This window comes from Gobio gobio (assembly GCF_949357685.1).
Source record: "Gobio gobio genome assembly, chromosome: 18".
Lineage (NCBI taxonomy): Eukaryota > Metazoa > Chordata > Actinopteri > Cypriniformes > Gobionidae > Gobio > Gobio gobio.
In genome coordinates, this window is record NC_137111.1 from 3,430,780 (window position 1) to 3,455,719 (window position 24,940).

The following is a 24,940-nucleotide window of genomic DNA, read 5'->3' on the forward strand; positions in this document are numbered from 1 at the left end:
TGAAAACAACGGTCAATGTTCAATGTTCTTAAAATGGTTAAATTAACTGATGTGGGTCCCAGTGTTTAAGGGCTGCACGATTTGGCGAAAATATCTAATTGCGATTATTCTGGTTAAAATTGCGATTTTTTTTTTTTAACAAATGAAAAGTGTTTGTGTATAACATTTTGTGCTTATATATTAATATGATAATAATAATTATGATTATTATTATTGCTAAATAAAAATCTAAGGTTCTAACGTCATGGCAAAAGTAGACTAGAGCACCTGGTCATAAAATGTGTCCTCTATTAAAACATAACTGTTCTGTTTTTGGCTGTAATAATAAACTCTCGCCATCTGAGCCACAGAGGATGCAGTGGATTCACTTTACAAACTACTTTACAAACGCAGGATTTGCACAAATGTTGCTTCTCAAAGATGCAAAGATTCGTGATCCAACTTCATATCCAGAACACGCAAGTACGGCACTTTATAATATGTGTGTGTTTGCAAGTGGCCTTTGTGAATGTGCTGGTTAGGACGCTACACCGTGGCTAAAGCTAGCATTCACAGAGCTGGTTATTTTTAAACGCTCAAAAATAAAACGAATGACATCTCTGATCTCTGTGAGTGGTACCTTTAGCCACGGCGTAGCGTCCTAACCAGCACATTCACAAAATATAACGTGCAATACTTACATGTTCTGAAAATGAAGTGTGTAACAGTTGGTATTGATCCATCTCTGTGAATTATATTCGCTGTGTGAATTCGCTCTACACACTCCAGCTATAAAGGCTCTGCCCTATTCTTGAAAGCAGCTCATTTGCATTTAAAGAGACACACACATCAAAATGTTTCAAAACATCCTAAAATAAAGAATCTGTGGTGTGAAAAGGGCATTATAGGACCCCTATAACTATTTATATTTTTCTCACATAGTATAAATGGTTCTTCATACTTAATAAATATATAGCTACTTTATAATATTGAACCGTTCAGTACGGCATTCAAGGTTCAATACGCGCTTATGAATTGCGTTTTTTTTTAATGAATTTTTATGAATTTTCGTTTTTGCATTTAATTAATTATTTGTCTACAAATTCTATCACTTGCCTCCATCCCAATACTGAACAACGCGACACACATTCACATCACACGTTAGTGGTGGAGTTATACTCACGGAATTCACAATCACCAAAGTTCATTATTTGCATGCGTTTTAAAGCCTTGCCGGTTAAACATGCGCTTTTCCGAGCGTGCACACTAAACGCCTGTCAAACACACGATTACTGGACTAATTAAGTTAGTCGTCTTACTTTGCTAATACTGTTAAATACACACAAGGTTTACATAAACACAGTCGGTTATGTCTAAAGTGAAAGTAAAATCGGTGTGTGTGTATATTAGATGTGTGCAGGTCTTTAATTGACAGCGGCGCAGCCTATAGTGAATACGCGGTCCTTAAAGGGACAGTTCACCTCTAAAATTATGTCATTATTTACTCACTCTAATGTTGTTCCAAACCTGTATTCATTTCTAAATTACAGAATTTTCATTTTTGAGTGAACTATCCCTTTAGTGTTAATACAACAACAAAAGACAAAGAGAAAATCACTCTCTGCTCTTGACTGAAGAACTAATACAGCAGCTTTAATAAGATTCAGTGTATATTTTATAGTGAAGTCTATGTCGTGTTTTATTTTTACATTTATTAATTCAATTTCATACTTAAATGCTGCTGTACAGCTCTGAGCTGCCAGAGTAAATCTTTATATATATTTATATTATATTTTACAATACACTAGGAAGGTGTACAAGTAAAGTTTTAAGTTTAAGTAAGGTTTTTCAATTCTTTTAAGTAAAATAAAGAAAGAGTATTGTAATAAAAAAGTCTTTTTTTCTCCTTAACCTCTTGCTGTTCCTGTCGCCGAAGAATAGAATAGCAAAAAACACTTTTTTTGCGAACCGAAAACCGTGGTTAAAAACCGACCGTGCACTAACTGTATTGTTGCATCCCTAATAGCTACCATTATATTTTAGAAAAGGCGATTGTCATATTTGGGGGGGATCAAAGAGTTAACAAATACTTGAACTACTGAGAGCGATCTGGCTTTGTAAACATGAAGTGGAGTAATATCTTACCATCGGTAGTCTGCGTCCTGGAACGCTGGGGAAGTCATGGTGCTCGTTGTGGTACCCGACGTTGAAGGTCAGCAGGTTGAGGGACCCATAGTACGAGTAGGTCTCATGGCCTTTGAGGAACATGTAATGTTCTGCAATGAAGTGTCCTGAGATGGGATGGAGACCCATTCCTAGCAATGAGCCCATCATCATGTAGACCAAGGGCTTGGCCCCCCAGAACCAGTAGAGGAGGGCGTTGAACGCGAGCTGGATGGCCGTGTTGATGACCTCTAGGTGGCTGATGGGTTTGGGGTTGATGTAGAGGGGTCGCACAGCGTAGAACAGCGGCTGGAACATTATCCAGATGAGCTTGCGCAAACGTGTGCTAAAGAACCAGCCCTCGAAGTCGGTCGGGATGTCGACGTCCACGCCATCTCCGCCCAAGTAGCGATGGTGGTCCAGGTGGTAGCGCTTAAACGATGCCGAGTACGGCAACCCAATGGGCAGATTGGCAAAGATGGCAAACCAGCGGTTCAGCTTGGCGCGGTTGTTGCCGAAGGCGGTGTTGTGAGAGATCTCGTGAATGGCTAGCGTCATTGAATGGTTTATGCAACTCCCAAACGCATACGTCCAGAACAAGACCCATTTCCAGGACAGGTCCTTCACCAGATAGAAGGCCCAAAACTGGACCGCAACCATCGTACAGACGATCCATTTCAGTCTGGGGTCGGGTCCCATCAGAGACTTGATCTCTGGGTATTTAGCTGCCAAAAAAAAAAAGACAACACGTTGTCAAAGAGTGTAGAAGCCCAAGAGGCGAAACTCAATAGACAGTTGCCCCCATGACGAACTGAAGGAAAACGCCGAAAAATAATGGAAGTCAATGGCACTGAACCAACTTAACATAACAAAAACTTAACATAACGTAATGTTTTCTCGCCGTCATATCTAAATATGAAAACAATTTAAAATATATTAATGAGGATGACCGACGCTAAATGACAGAAAATGTTACGTCTATGTGTTGGTTATGCATGGCCTAATTACCCTTAGGAAAATAGTATTTTGGGACAAAATATTACTATAAGCAGGGCTGGACATTAAGCCGGTTCACATTCATTTTTTTCATAAATATAATCTATTCTGAAGCAATATTCTCACCAGTGTTCAATCAGCTTTTAAATATTTATATATGCATATTTGTGATATTTTTACCTTTTTATAAAGGCCATTTTTCCACAATCTTATTAAATATAGGCTATGCTTCAGCTTTCCTTTTATATTCTTAAATTTGATCTATAAATTAAATTAGAATAAGACATTATAGGCTGTTACCAATCAAATTAAATCATTTACACTGAAAAATTACAACTGCATTAAATAATGTTATGAGATTATTTTAAATATTTTTCAATATACAAATAAGAAATGTTGGAAAGATGAAAGTAAAGCACCAGTAGGTGGCGCTGTGACCGTCTGAATGAGCGAATCATTGAGTCGATTCAGTGAAACGGCTGATTCATTCCTGAATTTGGCGGTCATTGAATCTTTGATTCAACCGATTCATTTAAACGCTGAATCATTCACTAACACACACTGATGCTGTGAGGTGTGTTATGGTTCTGCTGTGATCTTTGTTTGGCTAAATATTTTCGCTGCTGAAATAGAACAAAATCAGTCCATATTGCTTCTAAAATGTAAGTGACTTTGTTAATTAATTGTTTATGGAGCTGGCGTATGAAATCAGTGTCATTTTCAGTCGTTGTTAGTGTGATGTTGCTTAACTGTATCATATGTTATAAATATAAAAACTGCACAATTTTAACCGTGTGTGTTAACTGAGTTTCTGTGTGTGAGCGCCGCTCATTTGTTTTGGATTTTCTCCTTGAGAGTCTGAGCCTCAACAGCTCAACCTTATTAACGTCAGTTAGTTTTATATTATTATCCACTATCCATCTCCACTTACACTGATGCACAATCATTATTGCACTTTGGTGATTCCCTGGTTATTTTTTGTTTTGACGTTTTACTCAGGACACTTGTCCGACGGGAAAGTAAAATTATTTTTCACTTGCCCCTTCAAAAAATACACTTGTGCGGACAAGCGTTAATGTCCAGCCCTGTATAAGACTACTATAGAAATACTATAGCGGCTCTAGGATATTAGAGGTATTACAGAACATAACATACTTCTGTGATGTTCTGTAATACCTCTATAATATTTTAAGTCTTATCGTACTTCTATAGTATGTCCCAAATTACTATAGTATCCCTATAAGATTACTATAATATTTTGTCCCAAAATACTATAAGATTCCTATAGCAGTTTTTCGTAAGGGTAAGCCCCCCACCGAATCGGCCTACCACTTACAGTTTGCAAAGATACAATTATAAAATGACTGCATATCTTTAATCTATCAATATTTATGTTCTATTATGCATTTTCCTTGTTATATGAATAACAGAAATTCATGAAATAATATATAAGCAGACACACAGTAATAAGATATTTATTCAAATGTTGATTTTGAAATTAGTGAACATTAGGGCTGGGCGATATGTGAATTTTTTGGGGGGGATAATCGCCTTCAAAAATATCGTGATATCTGATAATATCGTCTACTCCGCACTGACCACGCGCGCCATTTCTCATGTCTGTGTCAAAATTTTCCAGGCATAAAATCACACCTGAAAGTCCACACCGAGGTCCGAACCGAAGTTCATGTTTTGATACATTTTATACATTGGGTTAGTTTTGGTTTGGTTTCACATTGCCATTACACGAGTGCTCTAAAGAACTGAACATGACACACTTGCGTCCACAGGGCTCTACGCTAACTTTTTTCTTGAGGAGCACTTGTGCTCTTAATTAAAAAAAATTAGGAGCACAGTCAAAAATTTAGGAGCACTTTCTGATCAATAACACGTATTCCAATTATAACTTTCCCATTACAGGATGATCTTTGTCCCTTTAAATTAATGTCCAGGGGCATTTTTACCATTAGAAGAGCAATGTTTTCTAATCTTTTACTAAATGTATGCACCATCTTTGGTCAATTTCTTCATTTAAAATAAAAAAGTTTTTTTTTTTAAATGTTAATTTAAACATTAAATTCAGTTAGAGCAATAAGACACAACCAGACTGTTACCAATCTAATTAAATCCTCATCAAAAGTAGAAGTGGCGCAGAAGCTCTATCTGAAGTGGTGTTTAGATACATTTACAAGCAGCTCATGGGTAAATAATGTTGTATAAATGTTTTAAATATAAGTTTTTGAATTTAGAAATAGGCTATGTACAAGTTAAACTTAAACTTTGTTAAAATATTTATATTTTAAATAAAAAGTCCATGCAAAGTATAAATATGAAAATAAAACAGCCAGTAGGGGGCGTCAAGTCTATGTGGGAGTGATTGATTCAGTCGTTCAAACGCAGATTCATTCGATCGAACCGCTTGGAGATGCGCAACTGGTGTTGTTTTGATTTTCACGAAATAAACAGTATTGTGGCTAAAACGTTGTTACTTAATATCAACTTGTCTATTGGACTTTTGTACAAGATCAGTATCACATTTGCAATCATGCCAATACTCGGAGCAATAGCAGTCCGTAACTGTTGGCGCTCTGGCGCTTAAACAGAACTGCGTGCGTCTTGCGGAAGAACAGCCGGATCTACTTCTCTCTGTGTGTGTCTATGGCGAGTCACACAGGGACTGTGCTCCTCCTAGTGCTGGGCGGTATGACCAAAAATGTATATCACGGTATTTTTCTAAATTATATCGGTTTCACGGTATATGACGGTATTTTTTCCCCTATGCATGACAGGGTGTTAATCACATTTTCTACTGATTGAGAGAGGAAATACTGCAGGAGATTGACAAGAATGCCCTGTTTTACTGTCATGACGAGTGAATATTGTAGAAAAATTCCACACTTGAGTTAATAGGTCTACAGGTTTACAAAATGATGCTGTGGAGAGACAACAACCAATAAAACACAGACATCCAACACGCTCAGAATCATACTTACAGACTCCTGAATATTAAAAGTTGAGTTGAGGGCACCTTAAGCATTTTAAAAATCTAATCCTATATAACAACAAACTGCCAAAACGAGGAGAAACGCGGATATTTGCAATACATTTAAGAGCACTCTCTGAACGAATGACACACATCAGTTTAACACAGAAAGAATAAAGCAGTTACTTTTTGGCCCATTCTTCTTTGAATTGTCAGTTTATTTATTAACTTACATCATTGTCTTTTGTGTAGCAGAATAATCCATCGTGTCAGCGCGTTCGTGATCAGACATAGGTTATCAGTGTAATCAGTGCATACATTTCATTTTAATAAGACGTGATGAAATATGCGCGCATACACGCTTCTGGTTCATGTCTAGAGCACTAGAGTTTATAAAATATGTCCATAAAAAATTTAAACGCGCTCGCTCCGGTCTATATCAGTGCTATATGATCCATGTGGAGAACGCTGTTAAACCCATCACGGTGCTCCGTGCAGAAACCGCTCTCTCTCGCGCGCCGCATGTAGTTTGAATTCTCAAATATAATCAAGGGCTGAATCCGACATCGCTCCCATAACCTCAAATATAGCATTATTTGGAGGGCACAGCGCTTTTTAGTGGTGTCTGAAACCCTAGTGGACGTTATTGAGTGCACTCATTCTATCCCATCGCACCGCAATAACGAGTGTACAGCCGATGTACACACAACGGTTGTCCGACTTCACGCACGTTTTCATTCACTCCTTCAAATAAAGTGATAACGTAGGGAATAGGGCTCGGGCGCTGCGTTGCATTCTGGGACGTGGCGGCCATGTTGATGGCCTCGCGAATGTAAACATACAGCAAATCGAACGAGGAGAAGCAGAGTTGGGAGAAAGAAAAACTATGTTAAAATCCCGAAAAGGATGTGGAATTTACCGAGATACGTTAAATAGGGAAGTCAGGGACCGGTATATGGACAAAATTGGAACTATTAACGGTTTGGATTCATATGAAATTTGCAGTTCATAAATGGATGGGTTCAGGAGCTGCAGACCATGAAGCCTATGTAACGTTAACCTTTTACCTTGAAGCATTCTGCACCGTTCTGTGTTCTCGGGTTGCACTACTTGCAAATAAACACTGAAAAATATCTGATTGTGTGACACTTCTTGCTTTTGCACATTATACTGATTTAAGTATATTTATTGTGAAGATTGTGGGTATGGATGTAACAGACACTTATGGCTGTATTTAATGCACATTTATTTCAGCACAACGCTAGGGCTCATGTTTGTCAGAGCACAACATACAGACACAATTATAGAGGAATGTCATGTCTTCGTCCTTGCTTGGCAACACCATGTGAATCGGTACTTTATCTGACAAAATAGTGTACTTGTTGCGGACGGTTCCAATCACGATCAGCCAACACCATATCCCCAGGTAACAGTTTGTTTTACAGCCGCGATCCAAGCGAGCCGACGACTCTTTGTTACCTCGGATACTTGGTCTCCGTGGTTGCGTCTCCAAGCAGGAAAGCAGTGGAAAGTTAATCCATTTTCGACCTCTTTCCCATGGCGATTATGTGATCTAGTGTTACACCCCACAATGCAACAACGGTTTACCATGGTTCCCAATAATAACGCCAAATTAAGACACACGACTGAGAGGGAGCACGTCTATAAACAGTGCGCAGTAGTCCGAGTAGCAGCAAATGAGGCCATCAACATGGGCGCCACGCAAAGTAATGACGTCAGACGCCCGAGCCCTATAGTGAATGAGAGTATAGGATTCAGCCATAGGCTGTGCTGTTAATGCGATCTCAACTGTGCTCTGACTGCTCTTACTACAGTGCATCAATGAAATGGGTCCCCTCTCAAACAATGACGCGCTGCGCCGCGTTCCGAACGTTGTTTAAGCGACATATACCGGTATTACGGTATCATCAAAATTAATTTCATAAAAAAAATAAATACCGGTATTCGGTATGAACCGGTATACCGCCCAGCACTAGCTCCTCCGCAGCACTGCGACCCGAACTGGAATAGTCAGAATATAAACACTTATTATATGTGTACCGTAGTGATTCAGGGTAAGATAAAAACACGGTTTGGAAAATGGATTCATGATGTACTCACTCATATGCATCTAGTCATTTTTAAACACAATAAATGTTATGGACTGCAGCTGATAAATATTAAATCAAGAACTCATACAGGAGCGTTTTTAAATTATTTTTTATTAATTCATTTTTGGTGGCATTTTTGCCCCAAGCCCCAGTTAATTTCCGACCTTGTTTATGATAATCCAAATGTGGTATTTCTAGTTAAGTTTGGCTGCAAAGAAACATCAGCGCGAGGCGTCTGCTAAGTGCATGGCCGCGTCACACCCGTTTCACCCATAGACCGCGGTTTCACCATTTAATCTGTGAAGTATAGTCCGTCGCACACGTTTTTTGCACATGCTCCGCGGACAGAAGGCATGAAAAGCAGTTGATTGCAGCACGAAATGTAACAGTTGCTCAGTCAGTCAGTGTTTGTAGTTTTTATTCCGATTTATACATCTATTCATGAGAAGCGATCGGGTCACTCGCACCGGTGCGCCTAAATATTTTTTCGCAGTCGCACGCAGTAATTTTCAGGCGCCTAAAATGGTCGCTATGTAGAGCCCTGGTCCACTCGTCTTCATCTCTGTGTGCGGCAACTGGACATTGATTGGTTTGTAAACGGATGCGTCTTTGACAAGCGTGAATGAACGGACGCATATCACCGCCACTATTGAAAGGTGCGCATTGCTGGACTACTTTCTTTTCGTTACGTTTAAAAGTGGACAATTCAAGCTTTATATACACATATTTCTCATGTTTGTGAGACGAGTATCTGCTGAGTTTGGGTTTATTTGAGACTCCAGTTCATGTGTAAAGCATGTGATCGCTCCCGCAATTATTGTCTGCTATAGACTATTTGCTTCTTATTTATTAAATCCAGGCAATTGTCTGATTAAACGTTGATTAAAATTAAGATACCATTTATACAAAACGAAATTCACTTTAAAGAAGGGCTTTTTAAGCAAAATCATGCAAAATTTCGTGTCTAGAAACCTGCGTTAGATTGTTGCGTTAATGTTTTATAAATGCATAGGTTCAATTAAATAACGTGGTGTTTAGATTAGGCTATATTTTATTTCTGAGAACTAGCCTAATGTATTTTTAAAAAATGAAATCATATTTGTTTTAATTTTGAATTATAATTTAGATTTTTTTTTATGATTTTAATGATTTAAAAAAAAATGCATGGCAACTGCTAAGACATGCATGCAAACCACAGTTAGCCTACGTTTTATAGGTTCAATTAAATAACGAGATATTTGGATTATATTTTATTTTTAAGGTGTCTAATTAAAAAAAAAAAATCAATTGTTTTAATTTTGAATGATGATTTAGTTTTTTTTAAGATTTTACTGATGATTTTAAAAAATGCATTTATGATTGTCATACGCAACTGTTAAGACATGCTGGGTAAACCACATTTACGGTGTTTTACAGATCACCTGCATAAAGTTATTTTAAGGTGATGTTTGTTTACCCATATTTTGATTTTTTTTTAAACGTTTTGAATATGTTACTGATAAAAGCAATTTGTCTAAATGATTGAATATCGTTCGCATTGTGTCCTGAATAAAATATTTTTTTTTCAAAGGTTTCGCTCTCTCATTTTATTTTTAGCGTTAGTATTTTAAATGTTTTCCAGGTTTACATGTTTGATTAATATTTGTGTTATTAATAGGCTATTCTATTTATAATTTAATTGCCAATAATATTTTGAGCTGTTTAAAACATTTAGCCAAGCCAACCTATGTCTAGTTAATTTGTAACGTGCTTCTCTTTGCGCACAACCACAACCAACATCTTATCCATATACTTCAATGTTTTGCTTTAACACATAATAGCTACTGTAGCTATACATCAAAAACACTAAAAAGGTAAGTGTATGGTCACTACTAAGCTATTTTATAATGTATTTGGCAACGCAATGTCCTGTGAGTTTATCAGTCGTCATTTTTACGATACTGTCGATTATCGTCTGATAACACTGACTGTTATCGATATCGAGATATTTGCGAGACATCGTCGATATACCATAATATCGTCATATCGCCCAGCCCTAGTGAACATCACCATATATATGATTTGGAAAAATAAATAAAATAATAAATGAACATTTCTAAAGACAGTTAATCTTTTACATAGAATATCACAAAAATATGAACTTGTTTTTCAACATCTTCAGTGAAAGTGCACACAGTGAAATGCTCGCTAACAATTTCAGCAGCTTTCAGTCCATAATGGCGGCCGCGCCTCCATAGCGCCATCTACAGACTGTTACCCATAATGTGGCGTTCACAGCGGACGCGATTCGCGCGAAGGTGGACGCTTGAACATTTTGAGTTTACTCGCTTCAATCGCGCGTGAAATTCACGTGATTCTCCTCATGGGCGGAGCTTCTGCCAGCGGCTCGTCTCGTTGAGAAATGGCGGACATGGGCTGTGTTTACACTTCTTTTTTTTGTTAAAATCTACTGTTAATGTGTGACAAAACATAGTTTTCTCAAATGTGTGCTCAAATGTGTGGTTTATTTATATAAAGAGAGCCTATTTGAACATGTGATGTGGTGTGTGTGTGTGTGTGTGTGAGCTCCAGTGGATCAGCGGCGCTCATTAACCCAGTGAGATCAGCCTTTCCTCAGCCAGTTCTTCTGCTGCTGCTCTGATGTCTCTGTGGTGTGTGTGTGTGTGTGTGTGTGTGTGTGTGTGTGTGTGTGAGCTCCAGTGAGATCAGCCTTTCCTCAGCCAGTTCTTCTGCCGCTGCTCTGATGTCTCTGTGGTGTGTGTGTGTGTGTGTGTGTGTGTGTGTGTGTGTGTGTGTGTGTGTGTGTGTGTGTGTGAGCTCCAGTGAGATCAGCCTTTCCTCAGCCAGTTCTTCTGCCGCTGCTCTGATGTCTCTGTGGTGTGTGTGTGTGTGTGTGTGGGTGGGCATGTTTTCGTGAAATATCAGGACACAAATGTGTATAATGACATAGTTATTACAAAAAGAGGGTGAAATATGAGGACGTTCCCCATGTCCTCACTTTTCAAAATGCTTATAAATCACACAGAACAAGTTTTTTTTCACAGAAAGTGAACTGCACAGTCTCCTGTGAGGGTTAGGTTTAGGGGCAGGGGCAGTGTGTGTGTGTGTGTGTGTGTGTGTGTGTGTGTGTGTGTGTGTGTGTGTGTGTGTGTGTGTGTGTGTGTGTGTGTGTGTGAGTGTGTGTGTGTAATGGGTAGGTTTAGGGTCAGTGTAAGGGGATAGAAAATACGGTTTGTACAGTATAAAAACCATTACGCCTATGGAATGTCCTCACATTTCACAAAAACAAACATGTGTGTGTGTGTGTGTGTGTGTGTGTGTGTGTGTGTGTGTGTGTGAGCTCCAGTGAGATCAGCCTTTCCTCAGCCAGTTCTTCTGCTGCTGCTCTGATGTCTCTGTGGTGTGTGTGTGTGTGTGTGTGTGTGTGTGTGTGTGTGTGTGTGTGTGTGTGTGTGTGTGTGAGCTCCAGTGAGATCAGCCTTTCCTCAGCCAGTTCTTCTGCCGCTGCTCTGATGTCTCTGTGGTGTGTGTGTGTGTGTGTGTGGGTGGGCATGTTTTCGTGAAATATCAGGACACAAATGTGTATAATGACATAGTTATTACAAAAAGAGGGTGAAATATGAGGACGTTCCCCATGTCCTCACTTTTCAAAATGCTTATAAATCACACAGAACAAGTTTTTTTTCACAGAAAGTGAACTGCACAGTCTCCTGTGAGGGCTAGGTTTAGGGGCAGGGGCAGTGTGTGTGTGTGTGTGTGTGTGTGTGTGTGTGTGTGTGTGTGTGTGTGTGTGTGTGTGTGTGTGTGTGTGTGTGTGTGTGTGTGTGTGTGTGTGTGTGTGTGTGTGTGAGTGTGTGTGTGTAATGGGTAGGTTTAGGGTCAGTGTAAGGGGATAGAAAATACGGTTTGTACGGTATAAAAACCATTACGCCTATGGAATGTCCTCACATTTCACAAAAACAAACATGTGTGTGTGTGTGTGTGTGTGTGTGTGTGTGTGAGCTCCAGTGAGATCAGCCTTTCCTCAGCCAGTTCTTCTGCTGCTGCTCTGATGTCTCTGTGGTGTGTGTGTGTGTGTGTGTGTGTGTGTGTGTGTGTGTGTGTGTGTGTGTGTGTGTGTGTGTGTGTGTGTGTGTGTGTGTGTGTGTGTGTGTGTGTGTGTGTGTGTGTGAGCTCCAGTGAGATCAGCCTTTCCTCAGCCAGTTCTTCTGCTGCTGCTCTGATGTCTCTGTGGTGTGTGTGTGTGTGTGTGTGTGTGTGTGTGTGTGTGTGTGTGTGTGTGTGTGTGTGTGTGTGTGTGTGTGTGTGTGTGTGTGTGTGATGGGTAGGTTTAGGGGCAGTGTAAGGGGATAGAAAATACGGTTGGTACAGTATAAAAACCATTACGCCTATGGAATGTCCTCACATTTCACAAAAACAAACGTGTGTGTGTGTGTGTGTGTGTGTGTGTGTGTGTGATGGGTAGGTTCAGGGGCAGTGTAAGGGGATAGAAAATACGGTTGGTACAGTATAAAAACCATTACGCCTATGGAATGTCCTCACATTTCACAAAAACAAACATGTGTGTGTGTGTGTGTGTGTGTGTGTGTGTGTGTGTGAGCTCCAGTGAGATCAGCCTTTCCTCAGCCAGTTCTTCTGCTGCTGCTCTGATGTCTCTGTGGTGTGTGTGTGTGTGTGTGTGTGTGTGTGTGTGTGTGTGTGTGTGTGTGTGTGTGTGTGTGTGTGTGTGTGTGTGTGTGTGTGTGTGTGTGTGTGTGTGTGTGTGAGCTCCAGTGAGATCAGCCTTTCCTCAGCCAGTTCTTCTGCTGCTGCTCTGATGTCTCTGTGGTGTGTGTGTGTGTGTGTGTGTGTGTGTGTGTGTGTGTGTGTGTGTGTGTGTGTGTGTGTGTGTGTGTGTGTGTGTGTGTGTGATGGGTAGGTTTAGGGGCAGTGTAAGGGGATAGAAAATACGGTTGGTACAGTATAAAAACCATTACGCCTATGGAATGTCCTCACATTTCACAAAAACAAACGTGTGTGTGTGTGCGTGTGTGTGTGTGTGTGTGTGATGGGTAGGTTCAGGGGCAGTGTAAGGGGATAGAAAATACGGTTGGTACAGTATAAAAACCATTACGCCTATGGAATGTCCTCACATTTCACAAAAACAAACGTGTGTGTGTGTGTGTGTGTGTGTGTGTGTGTGTGTGTGTGTGTGAGCTCCAGTGAGATCAGCCTTTCCTCAGCCAGTTCTTCTGCCGCTGCTCTGATGTCTCTGTGGTGTGTGTGTGTGTGTGTGTGTGTGTGTGTGTGTGTGTGTGTGTGTGTGTGTGTGTGTGTGTGTGTGTGTGTGTGTGTGTGTGTGTGTGTGTGTGTGTGGCTCTGATGTCTCTGTGGTGTGTCTCGAGCTATAATTCGTCTTGTAACGGCCGATCTTTGGTCTCATGGATCTAGAATTTGTTCCCTGGCAAATCGTTTAGACTGAGGGCAAAGAGAAGTTTCATTACTTTATATTTTTAGGCTATAACTGTACGTTAGTTGTAACGTTAGCCGACTAGCGCTGACTTTGAATGTTTGGCTGAATTGTTTGCTTTATTTCATGTGTAGTTTATTATACCTTTTACTTATACTTTTGTATTATTGATCAAACATTAACTTGCATTTAACAAAAAGAGACTGGGTTGTGTTTCATGTCATTTAATGTTATCACAGTGATAATCATATTGTCTGAACCAGATATTAATATACAGATTTTCTTCTCATTGTTGTCACTACTAGAGCAGCTCCTGATTGGTTTACGCGGCGCGAAATATCCGCCAAAGTTCAGATTTTTCAACTTGAGCGATTCGTGAGGTTTCCTTTTTCTCATTCGCGCGAATCGCGCCACAGAATGCCATTGCGCATCTCTGCATTGACTTAACATGTAAATCACTCGCGCGAATCGCGTCCGGTGTGAACGCAGCATTACACAACAGAGTTTCGCCTCCTGGGCTTCTACACTCTTTGACGTTGTTAAACTGAAACAGGCTGATGTGGAAGAGGAGAACATTCAAATGATCTCTATGACAATGCAACTCGACACCAGCAGGATCTGGAACAGTGACTCTGTGTCTCTAACATCGGCCCATCCTCGCTAACACACTTAGCCGGGGTCATTTGCCTACAGCTCCCAAGAAAACACAATGAAAACACAGTAGAATTTAAATGTGTGCACTTTCCATCCAAAGCATTTCATTTTCTCAGGCTCTGAGAAAAGACAAAAAGCCTGGATTCCAGGGTTTAATATGCAGACAGTCTTAGACACGTCTGGATCAGGCTTCCCGCATTATTAGCACAAGTCAGCACAGGTCAGGCTTACTGGAGGAACATCCCCAACGCAGGCAAACACCAACACGCATACAGAGAGTTTGCTCAGCATTAGGCCGATCACAGGGAGGATGATGTGTTGTTTGAACAGTATAGTGTGTGTGTGTGTGTGTGTGTGTGTGTGTGTGTGTGTGTGTGTGTGTGTGTGTGTGTGAGAGAGCTCTCCAGATCTCCATTAGCATCAAGAAGCAATCATGATTCGGATCGCGTGTCAAACTGCTGAAATTTGGCGATTCAAACCGCTGAATCGACTCACTGATTCATAACGCTCTGAACCGCTGCATCGACTCACTGATTCATAACGCTCTGAACCGCTGAATCGACTCACTGATTCATAACGCTCTGAACCGCTGAATCGACTCACTGATTCATAACGCTCTGAACCGCTGAATCGACTCACTGATTCATAACGCTCTGAACTGCTGAATCGACTCACTGATTCATAACGCTCTGAACCGCTGCATCGACTCACTGATTCATAACACTCTGAACCACTGAATCGACTCACTGATTCATAACGCTCTGAACCGCTGAATCGACTCACTGATTCATAACGCTCTGAACCGCTGAATCGACTCACTGATTCATAACGCTCTGAACCGCTGAATCAAATCACTGATTCATAACGCTTCAAACTGCTGAATCGACTCACTGATTCATAACGCTTCAAACTGCTGAATCGACTCACTGATTCATAACGCTCTGAACCGCTGCATCGACTCACTGATTCATAACGCTCTGAACCGCTGAATCGACTCACTGATTCATAACGCTCTGAACCGCTGAATCGACTCACTGATTCATAACGCTCTGAACCGCTGCATCGACTCACTGATTCATAATGCTCTGAACCGCTGAATCGACTCACTGATTCATAACGCTCTGAACCGCTGAATCGACTCACTGATTCATAACGCTCTGAACTGCTGAATCGACTCACTGATTCATAACGCTCTGAACCGCTGCATCGACTCACTGATTCATAACACTCTGAACCGCTGAATCGACTCACTGATTCATAACGCTCTGAACCGCTGAATCGACTCACTGATTCATAACGCTCTGAACCGCTGAATCGACTCACTGATTCATAACGCTTTGAACCGCTGAATCGACTCACTGACTCATAACGCTCTGAACCGCTGAATCGACTCACTGATTCATAACACTTTGAAGCTTCATGATGCCGTGTATTGAAATCGTCATCACTATATAAGTCGTTATTTAGGGGTTTTTTTGCGCACAGAAACTATTCTCGTCTTCATAAAGTTATTGTAGAGCCGCTGTAGTGAGATGGACTTTGTAACTTTAGTCTTTAGTGTCTTTTAAGGGTCTTGAGAGTGTAAAGTTGAGCCAATGGAGGCCTTTCAGAGCATCAGATTTACACTAAAATATCTTCATTTGTGTCTGAAGATGAACGGAGGTCTGACGGGTGTCCAACCACATGAGGCTCAGTCATTAATCACACAATTTACATTTTTGGGTGAACTAACCCTTGAAGTGTTCTTTGTGATTTTAGACGTGTTTATATTTTAATTATTTGAGTGTTTTCCGTGGTTGTGTTGACATTTCTGCCTTTATAACTGAGGGGATTATAATTAGGTTACGTTTAAAATATGTTTCTCCTGGTCCTTATTTTAAATAGGTCATAAAAATATCAATAATTATTGATCTCGACTGATATGAAACACTCATATCGTGATACAGGCCCTAGCGCCTCTGCACTTGCGTTACTTATTTGAAAAAGTAACAGATATTTTGTTGTAAATTTAAAAGAAATGCATTACTAGTTACTTGTAAAAGTAATGTGATTATGTAGTTACCCACAACACTTATTAACTAAATAAAAGATGTGTATTAATACAGGATGCCTTTTACCCCGAGCGTGGGCGTCGCCTTGTATATTTATACGATTTATACCACTCTTATGACTTAATTTCCTGCTAAATGTGTTGATCCATCAGTGCTCAATCAACACACACACACACACACACACACACACACACACACACACACACACACACACACTATAGGGGCAGTGAAGAGTTTCCTTTAGGCGTACCTTCAGGCCCGTTGAGCCTTATAATTAAACAGCTACAGAATCATTTACCAGAAGGCTGGTGTGTGTGTGTGTGTGTGTGTGTGTGTGTGTGTGTGTGTGTGTGTGTGTGTGTGTGTGTGTGTGTGTGTGTGTGTGTGTGTGTGTGTGTGTGTGTGTGTGTGTGATGAATAAATCATGAATTAGCAACACTTCCTATTAAACACTGAATGTGGTGAAGCGTGATCCATGATAATGTGTACAGACGGAAACTCTTTCCACATTTATTCATACGCAGGTTTATGAGTAACTGCACACTATAGAGTCATATTGTACTATTAATACAGCATTAATACAGCATTAATAGAGCATTAATAGAGCATTAATAGAGCATTAATACAGGGATTTCTGTGAATATCATGTGTTCGCTTACATTCAGAACTAGGTCAAAAAGTTTGTCTCGACAAAGTCTGACCCAAAAAAACATTTAATTAGTTTTTACTAGCTTGAGGTTTAGATAGATAGATAGATATATAGATAGATAGATATATAGATAGATAGATAGATAGATAGATAGATAGATAGATAGATAGATAGATAGATAGATAGATAGATAGATAGATAGATAGATAGATAGATAGATAGATAGATAGATGAAGTCAGGCGGATCTCGAGCATTAGCTAACTCTCCTCACGTGACTGTCAGCCGCCCACTAAACCCCCAAACTCACAGTTATTCATTGTAATAACACACCATTGATAAATGAACAAACAGAAGAAAGATTACATCTGTAAAATAATCACAGAACCGCGCGATAACGAACCATATTCACACGGTTATGAAACCAGTTAGCGGCTAATAATCGTTAGAAAGAGGACGGTTTTACTAGTTAGCGGTCACGGATATCTAATACGATTATTCTACGAATATTACACATTATAATATAATACTTTAATCCCTCAGCCCGTAATATTATATTTCCTGTAACGTTAGGTGAGTGTCGGGAGCGGCCCTCACATAACGGTCGAGCTCTTCATCTCTAAACGCGAACACTTTAAACACACGGCTTCTTTAAGCTCTTATTTCCTCTCTAAACCCGAACACTTAAGCCACACGGCTTCTTTAAAGAACAAAAACAACGTACACGTCAAAAAACAGCACAATCAAACCGCTTAGCTCGCGTGAGCGTTCGCAGGAGATCGTTTTATATTGGAGTTAGCGGTTAAAAGAGCCCGGATGTGCGCTGGAGAGATGAATAGTGTGTGTGTGTGTGTGTGTGTGTGTGTTACAGTCCGCGATCGGAGACTCACCCAGAATCTCTTTCCTCCGGTCCGCGTGAGGCTGGTCCGTGTAAACCCATTCGAAATCGTCGCGAGCTACGCGATTCCCCATGTCTGCGGTCGGTGAATGTAGGAGCAGTTATTTCACACGGGTCTGTCTCACATCCTCCCCTGTCTCACTGAACTCAGCCCTCCTCCTTACCGAGGACGGTCTTTCGATTTCTAAAGGGCTGACGCGGAGGGCGGGGTCTTCAGAGGGCGGAGTCGTCAGTGGGCGGAGTCAGAGCCATAGAAAACCAACGGCAGTGGGCGGAGTCTCGCGAACACGCAGAACCGTTATGGCGCCGTTTTCTGTGGCAGTTCGAGAGTCTCCGTGAGTCTGTCCCCTCACAGCCATTTCAGCCACAAAAGCTTTGGTAAATCATGATTATGACATAAAAATATTATTATGACATACTTTTATGACGTACTAAATCATTATTATAACTTTTTGTCAATAAAACGAGGGAAAATTCGAGATGACATACTAAATCAGAATTATGATACCATAATTATCACTTTTAAATAATAATGTTGACCTTTTTGTCATAATTAGGATGTAGTATGTCAACTTCAATCGATGTTTCATCTCATTTACTTTTTTGTGGATTGTTTTTATTGAATAATCAGTTCAATGCAAAAAAGTATACAAATTTCATATACAATTTTATATTCAACTCCCCACCATCTCATAATTTTGACAACAAAAAGTTGAGATTATGACATATTAAGTAATAATTATGAGACAATTTTGACAATTCATAAATATCACTTAAATAATAATCTCATAATGTCAATTCCTGTCATAAGTAAGACTTTTAAAGTTCATACTTTTCATCTCATAATATAACTTATGTCAATTTCGATGTTTCATCACATAAATATGACTTGGGTATGAGTAAATATGAGTATGTCATAACTTCGATTTTTTTGTGGATTGTTTTTGAATAATCAGTTCAATGCAAAAAAAATATACACCACAATTTCATATACACTTTTATATACAACTCCCCACCATGTCATAATTTTGACAACAAACAGTTGAGATTATGACATAGTAAGTAATAATTATGAGATGAAAGTTGACAATTTTGATAATTTATATAATTATGACTTTTAAATAATAATGTTGACTTTCTGCCATAATTATGACTCTTTAAGTCATAATTTCATCTCATAATATAACTTCGACTTTTTTTGTGAATTGTTTTTATTGAATAATCAGTTCAATACAAAAAAGTATACAACATAACATTTAATATACCACCCCCCCCACATCATAAATTGACAATAAAAACTCGCAATTGAGGAAAAAATCATACTAAATCAGAATTATGAGATGACAATTTATACCATAATTATCACTTTTAAATAATGTTGACTTTTTAAGTCATAATTGCATACTTTTTTATCTCATAATTATGACATAGTATGTCAATTCCGATGTTTCATCACATAAATATGACTTATGAATATGAGTAAATATGATAACTTTGATTTTTTTGTGGATTGTTTTTGAATAATCAGTTTAATGCAAAAAATGATACAACATACAATTTAAAATACAATTTTATATACAACCCCCCACCATGTCATCATTTTTTATGAAAAAAAAACAAAAAAATTGAGATTATGACATATTAAGTCATAATTATGAGATGAAAGTCGACAGTTTTGACTTATATAAGTAATTATGAATTTTAGATCATAATGTTGACTTTTTGTCATAATTTCATACTTTTCATCTCATAATATGACTTAGTTTGTCAATTTCAATGTTTCATCTCATAAATATGACTTAGTATTTCATAACAACTTTTTTTGTGAATTGTTTTTATTGAATAATCAGTTCAATACAAAAAGTATACAACATACAATTTAATATGCAATTTTATTTACAACCCCCCACCGTCATAAATTTTTACGGAAAAAAAAGTTGAGATTATGACATGTTAAGATATAATTATGAGATGAAAGTCGACAATTTTGACATATAAGTAATTATGACTTTCAGATCATAATGTTGACTTGTGACTTTTTAAGTCATAATTCCATACGTTTCATCTCATAAATATGACTTAGTATGTCATAACTTCAACTTTTTTTGTGAATTGTTTTTATTGAATAATCAGTTCAATGCAAAAAAGTATACAAGATAAAATGTAATATACCACCCCCACCACATAATTCATAATTTGACCATAAAAACTTGAAAAAGTCGAGATTATGACATAATAGAAGAAGATTTTCATAATTTATAACATAATTACGACAAGTCAAAATGTAATCTCATAATTAAGATTTGATTCCATCTTTCATCATCACCTGTCAGTGGACCTGCACTGCTGGGATATTTTCAACCCATGCTTGGGTCAAATATGGACAAACCCAATGAAGAAGTGTTTTATCAATCGGATCACAGGTGGACGACTCTAAACACAGGTGTGAACGGGTCTAAAGCGCTGTGAGTGTGTCCACTATCGTCCACTTCCAGAGGGAAAACGCGGATTGCTGTCGACTGACCAAACGCGTAACATTATAGTGATCGCAATTTAAACTCTCGGCTGGAGACCTAAGTTTGGTTTGAAGATGAGAAACGTCCCAATCTCAATGCGTTTCCACTGCAAATATGAGCATGTCATAACTTCGACTTCGATTTTAGTGGATTGTTTTTGAATAATCAGTTCAATGCAAAAAAAATATACAACACAATTTCATATACAATTTTATATACAACTCCCCACCATGTCATAATTTTGACAACAAAAAGTTGAGATTATGACATATTAAGTAATAATTATGAGATGAAAGTTTACATTTTTGACAATTTATATCATAACTATGACTTTTAAATAATAATGTTGACCTTCTGCCATAATTATGACTTTTTAAGTCATACCTTTCATCTCATACACTGTAAAATCCAACAGTTGTTCTTACTAAGACTTTTTTAGTAAACTTTACTTAATGTCCAATAATTTGTTGACCTTACTTAAAACAAGTAAGTAATCTGAACTATTTGCATGCTATGCCTTCATTACTTAGAAAACTCAAGTAAACATTACTTGACTGGTTTGAGTACCATTTTGCCAAAGCAAAAAAACAAGCGGGTGGACGGGCGGACGGGCAAAGTGTTTTTGAGGCGGGGCAATTTTTTTAGACTTATCACTCATTTCCTCCACTTCCTCTCACCATAATTGTGATTAGTGTTCCCTTTGGTTGGACACTTGGAACTTCATTCACATTACAGTAATTAACTTTTTTGTAATTATAGTAATTAACCTATTAATGCAGCAATACAACAAGAAATTGATTTCAAAACAAGGGAAGTAATATATATATATATATATATATATATGTATATATATATATATATATATATATATATATATATATATATATATATATATATATATATATATATATATATATATATATATATATATATATATATATATATATATATATATATATATATATATATATATATATATGTAATATTTGTCCATTAATGATATAGAACATAACTATTTTTCATGTCAAATAATTACCTTTTAACATTTGATTTGCTAATATTTATAGCATAACCTTTTAATTGAGTTGATACAATCCCTCTATGTTTGTCACAATATCATTTGACCATGCTCGAGTGTGTCACACACACACACTTCAACATTCAGCATGCAAAACACAACAATGGTAACAAGGCTTTTTTTTAATTTTATTTATTTATTTATTTTTATTAATACGACCTTTACTATTTTACTTGCTGTCATTATTGGGGTTATACTGACAAAAGACAAATAGTAAAATAAAGGCAAAAATAGTAAAACGAAGCAATTAATTTATTCATGCCACAATGCACTCTGGGAGTACACTTCCTCAGATCTCAGATAGAATTAAGTTGACTTAAACGGTTTAAGTAAGAACAACTTAATGCAATTAAAAAGATAAGTGAAGTAATTAAACAGCGGTATTACTTAAAATTAAAGTATTTAGTCTATTCAACTTAAAATAGTTATTAGAACGACTAATATCTTTAAATAAATTTAACTCAAGTTTATCAAGTAATCATTACTTAAATTTTTTAGGGCAACCACTTTCCGGTTTTAGAGTGTAATATAACTTCGACTTTTTTTGTGAATTGTTTTTATTGAATAATCAGAATAATCAACCACTGCGGTCTAAAGTACCGTGAAGATTAGGCAGATTAGTCCAGAGACGCGCGACTGCTCCTCCAGTCAGAGACGGACATTGAGCGCGCGTTGCGGAGACAATTGTTCCGGGTCATTTCTGTGGAAACGGGGCTTATGCACTCAAAAAAATTATTCAAGCCCTTCATAGATGTGACACATTTAAATTCTGTTCACTTTACTTAAACATATCTAATTTTGTCACAACTTAATTTAATTGTGTTCAATCAACCTAATATATTTAAAAAAAGAAGTTTACTTAATTCAGTTGTGTTAAAACTACATTAAATATTTGTGTTGACATAACTAACTGGGCAGTTCCCAGCATGCTTTGCAAGGGACTCCATTAGGAGAGTAAATTTAGCGATTAAAGTGTTATTTTATATGTTTTTCTGTAAAGGGAATGATGTTGTTAGTAATGTTAGTGTTTAATGTTCAGTTATGTTGGACATTTAGAGAGGTTTCTGTAATGTTTTTTTAATTTTGTGGTTACCGTTATGCTGAAGAGTGGCGCCAGTGATCTATGCTAATGTCAAACCTCTTTTCTTATATATTCATTACCGGTATATACATTGTATATGATGATGAATTAAATTGCTTATAATTGGTTTTCCAAAAAAAAATTTAAATTTAAGTTTGACAATAAAAAAAAGTAATGTTATACGTATATAAATATCAATTAAACTATTAGATAAAATTGAGTTGAACCAACTCAATTACATTTCATTGTATGAATTAGTTTTTTATGAGTTGGGGTTACACATATTTATTGGATGGAAAACCTGCCCTCAGGTAAATTGAGTTTGTCCAATGAGTTATTTTTTTGAGTGTGCATGTTCATTTAACTTAACCGATTTTATTTATAGGGAAGCAATTCCACTGACTTAGTTCAACATTACTATTTCACATAGATTCTTCCCCATTCAGTCGTGTTGTCCCAACACAAGAAGTTTATTAGAAAAATTCCATTAATGTTAATAAAAAGCAATTTGCTTGTGTGGAACCACTGTCCATAATTAAATTAAGTAAGTTTAAAGAATAATTTTTTTGAGTGTGTCAGCACCTCAAGAACTCGGCACAAACCCTTGGCTGTGGCCCAGAGGAAGCCCGATCACACATGCATTAGCACGCTCACTTTTGCCCTGACTGTGGAAACAACTAATGATCGCAAGAAGCCCTGAAGCGACAAAGCATAATATAGATGGCATGAGGTTTTGATGTTGCTGTGCCTTTCTCACACATAGCTGTAATACCTCATGTGTTATGATCAGCACATTATTGTGTGCTGTGCAGTAGGTGTGTGTGTGTGTGTGTGTGTGTGTGTTGAGGTTTAAACTGACTAGACCGGTTGACTATAGACTTGTTAAAGCCACAAGAGATCTGCAACAAGGACCCGTGAACCAGCCTAGACCGGGGGATGAGTTTCATGGTCTCCGATTGGTCCGTCAGTCAGGAAGCCCATCTCTGAGTGAGACTCTGCATTGAGAACTCTTTGAGACTGACTGTTGATTTACACTTTTAGAGACTTTTCAGCCCTGTTTATTGTGTAGTGACCATCATACAATACCAAATCATGTGTTGAGCTTAAAGCTGAAAGTATACTTTGGTTTGTATGTGTATGCTATGCCTACAGTGAGCTATTATGCTTTGTTTGTGTTAGTGTGTTGAAACTGGCGGTTATGGTAAGGGAAGAAGAAGAAGTTTTATTTATATAGTGGCTTTCCACAAGCCCAAGGACGCTTAAAGGGTTAGTTCACCCAAAACTGTAAATTTTGTCATTAATGACTGAGCCTCATGTGGTTGGACACCCGTCAGACCTCCGTTCATCTTCAGACACAAATGAAGATATTTTAGTGTAAATCTGATGCTCTGAAAGGCCTCCATTGGCTCAACTTTACACTCTCAAGACCCTTAAATACTGATTCATAACGCTTCGAAGCTTCATGAGGCCGTGTTTTGAAATCGTCATCACTATATAAGTCGTTATTTAGTGTTTTTTTGCGCACAAAAACTATTCTCGTCTTCATAAAGTTATTGTAGAGCCGCTGTAGTGAGATGGACTTTGTAACTTTAGTCTTTAGTGTCTTTTAAGGGTCTTGAGAGTGTAAAGTTGAGCCAATGGAGGCCTTTCAGAGCATCAGATTTACACTAAAATATCTTCATTTGTGTCTGAAGATGAACGGAGGTCTGACGGGTGTCCAACCACATGAGGCTCAGTCATTAATGACACAATTTACATTTTTGGGTGAACTAACCCTTTAACAGTGGTAGCTGAACAACATTTACAGTGTACAAACAAACAGATCGTCCACCTGTAGTAGAGCACCAGGATCTAAGAACTGACAATAGGCCAAAGTCAGAGGATCTTCAGCTAAGAACACACCAAACCGACCAGCTAGTAGTGATGAAAGCAGACTGCAGAGTTGGCTCACATCTGGGTCCAAAGTTGCCCTGACACACCAAGCCCCGTTTCCAACGAAATTACAAAAACAATTTGTACCAGGAACTTTTTCTCCCCCAGACCTGCTGCGGTCTAAAGTAGGTTTAGGATTAGGCAGATTAGTCCAGAGACGTGGGACTGCGAGCGACTGCTCCTCCAGTCAGAGACGGACAGGAATCACTTTTGTCTGCAACAATAACAAGTGGAGGAGATGCAGCAGCGCTGATTTTGCGGTTTACTAAAGATGTAATTAACAAAACGGCGGAAAAGAGACGAGCACTGATACTAAAGCGTATTCTGAAAGCTCGTAAAGCTAGATTTAAAATAAGACAACACATGTTATTATCAGCTATTACGGACATTGAGTTGAACGCG

General features: G+C 38.2%; 1 protein-coding gene across 1 annotated transcript in view; it reads right to left on the reverse strand.

Annotated features, from left to right (window-relative positions):
* LOC307141846 (sphingolipid delta(4)-desaturase DES1-like) overlaps window positions 1-18,122 on the reverse strand; it is a 27,535-nt gene extending 9,413 nt beyond the window's left edge. Inside the window, exons 1-2 of the mRNA XM_079842298.1 lie at window positions 17,924-18,122; window positions 2,125-2,867 (exon numbers count right to left, since the gene is read on the reverse strand). Coding sequence (XP_079698424.1) covers window positions 2,125-2,867; window positions 17,924-18,005 — 825 coding nt within the window. The 5' untranslated portion in view covers window positions 18,006-18,122. The remainder of the gene's footprint in view (window positions 1-2,124; window positions 2,868-17,923) is intronic.
* Between the last annotated feature and the right edge of the window lie 6,818 nt (window positions 18,123-24,940).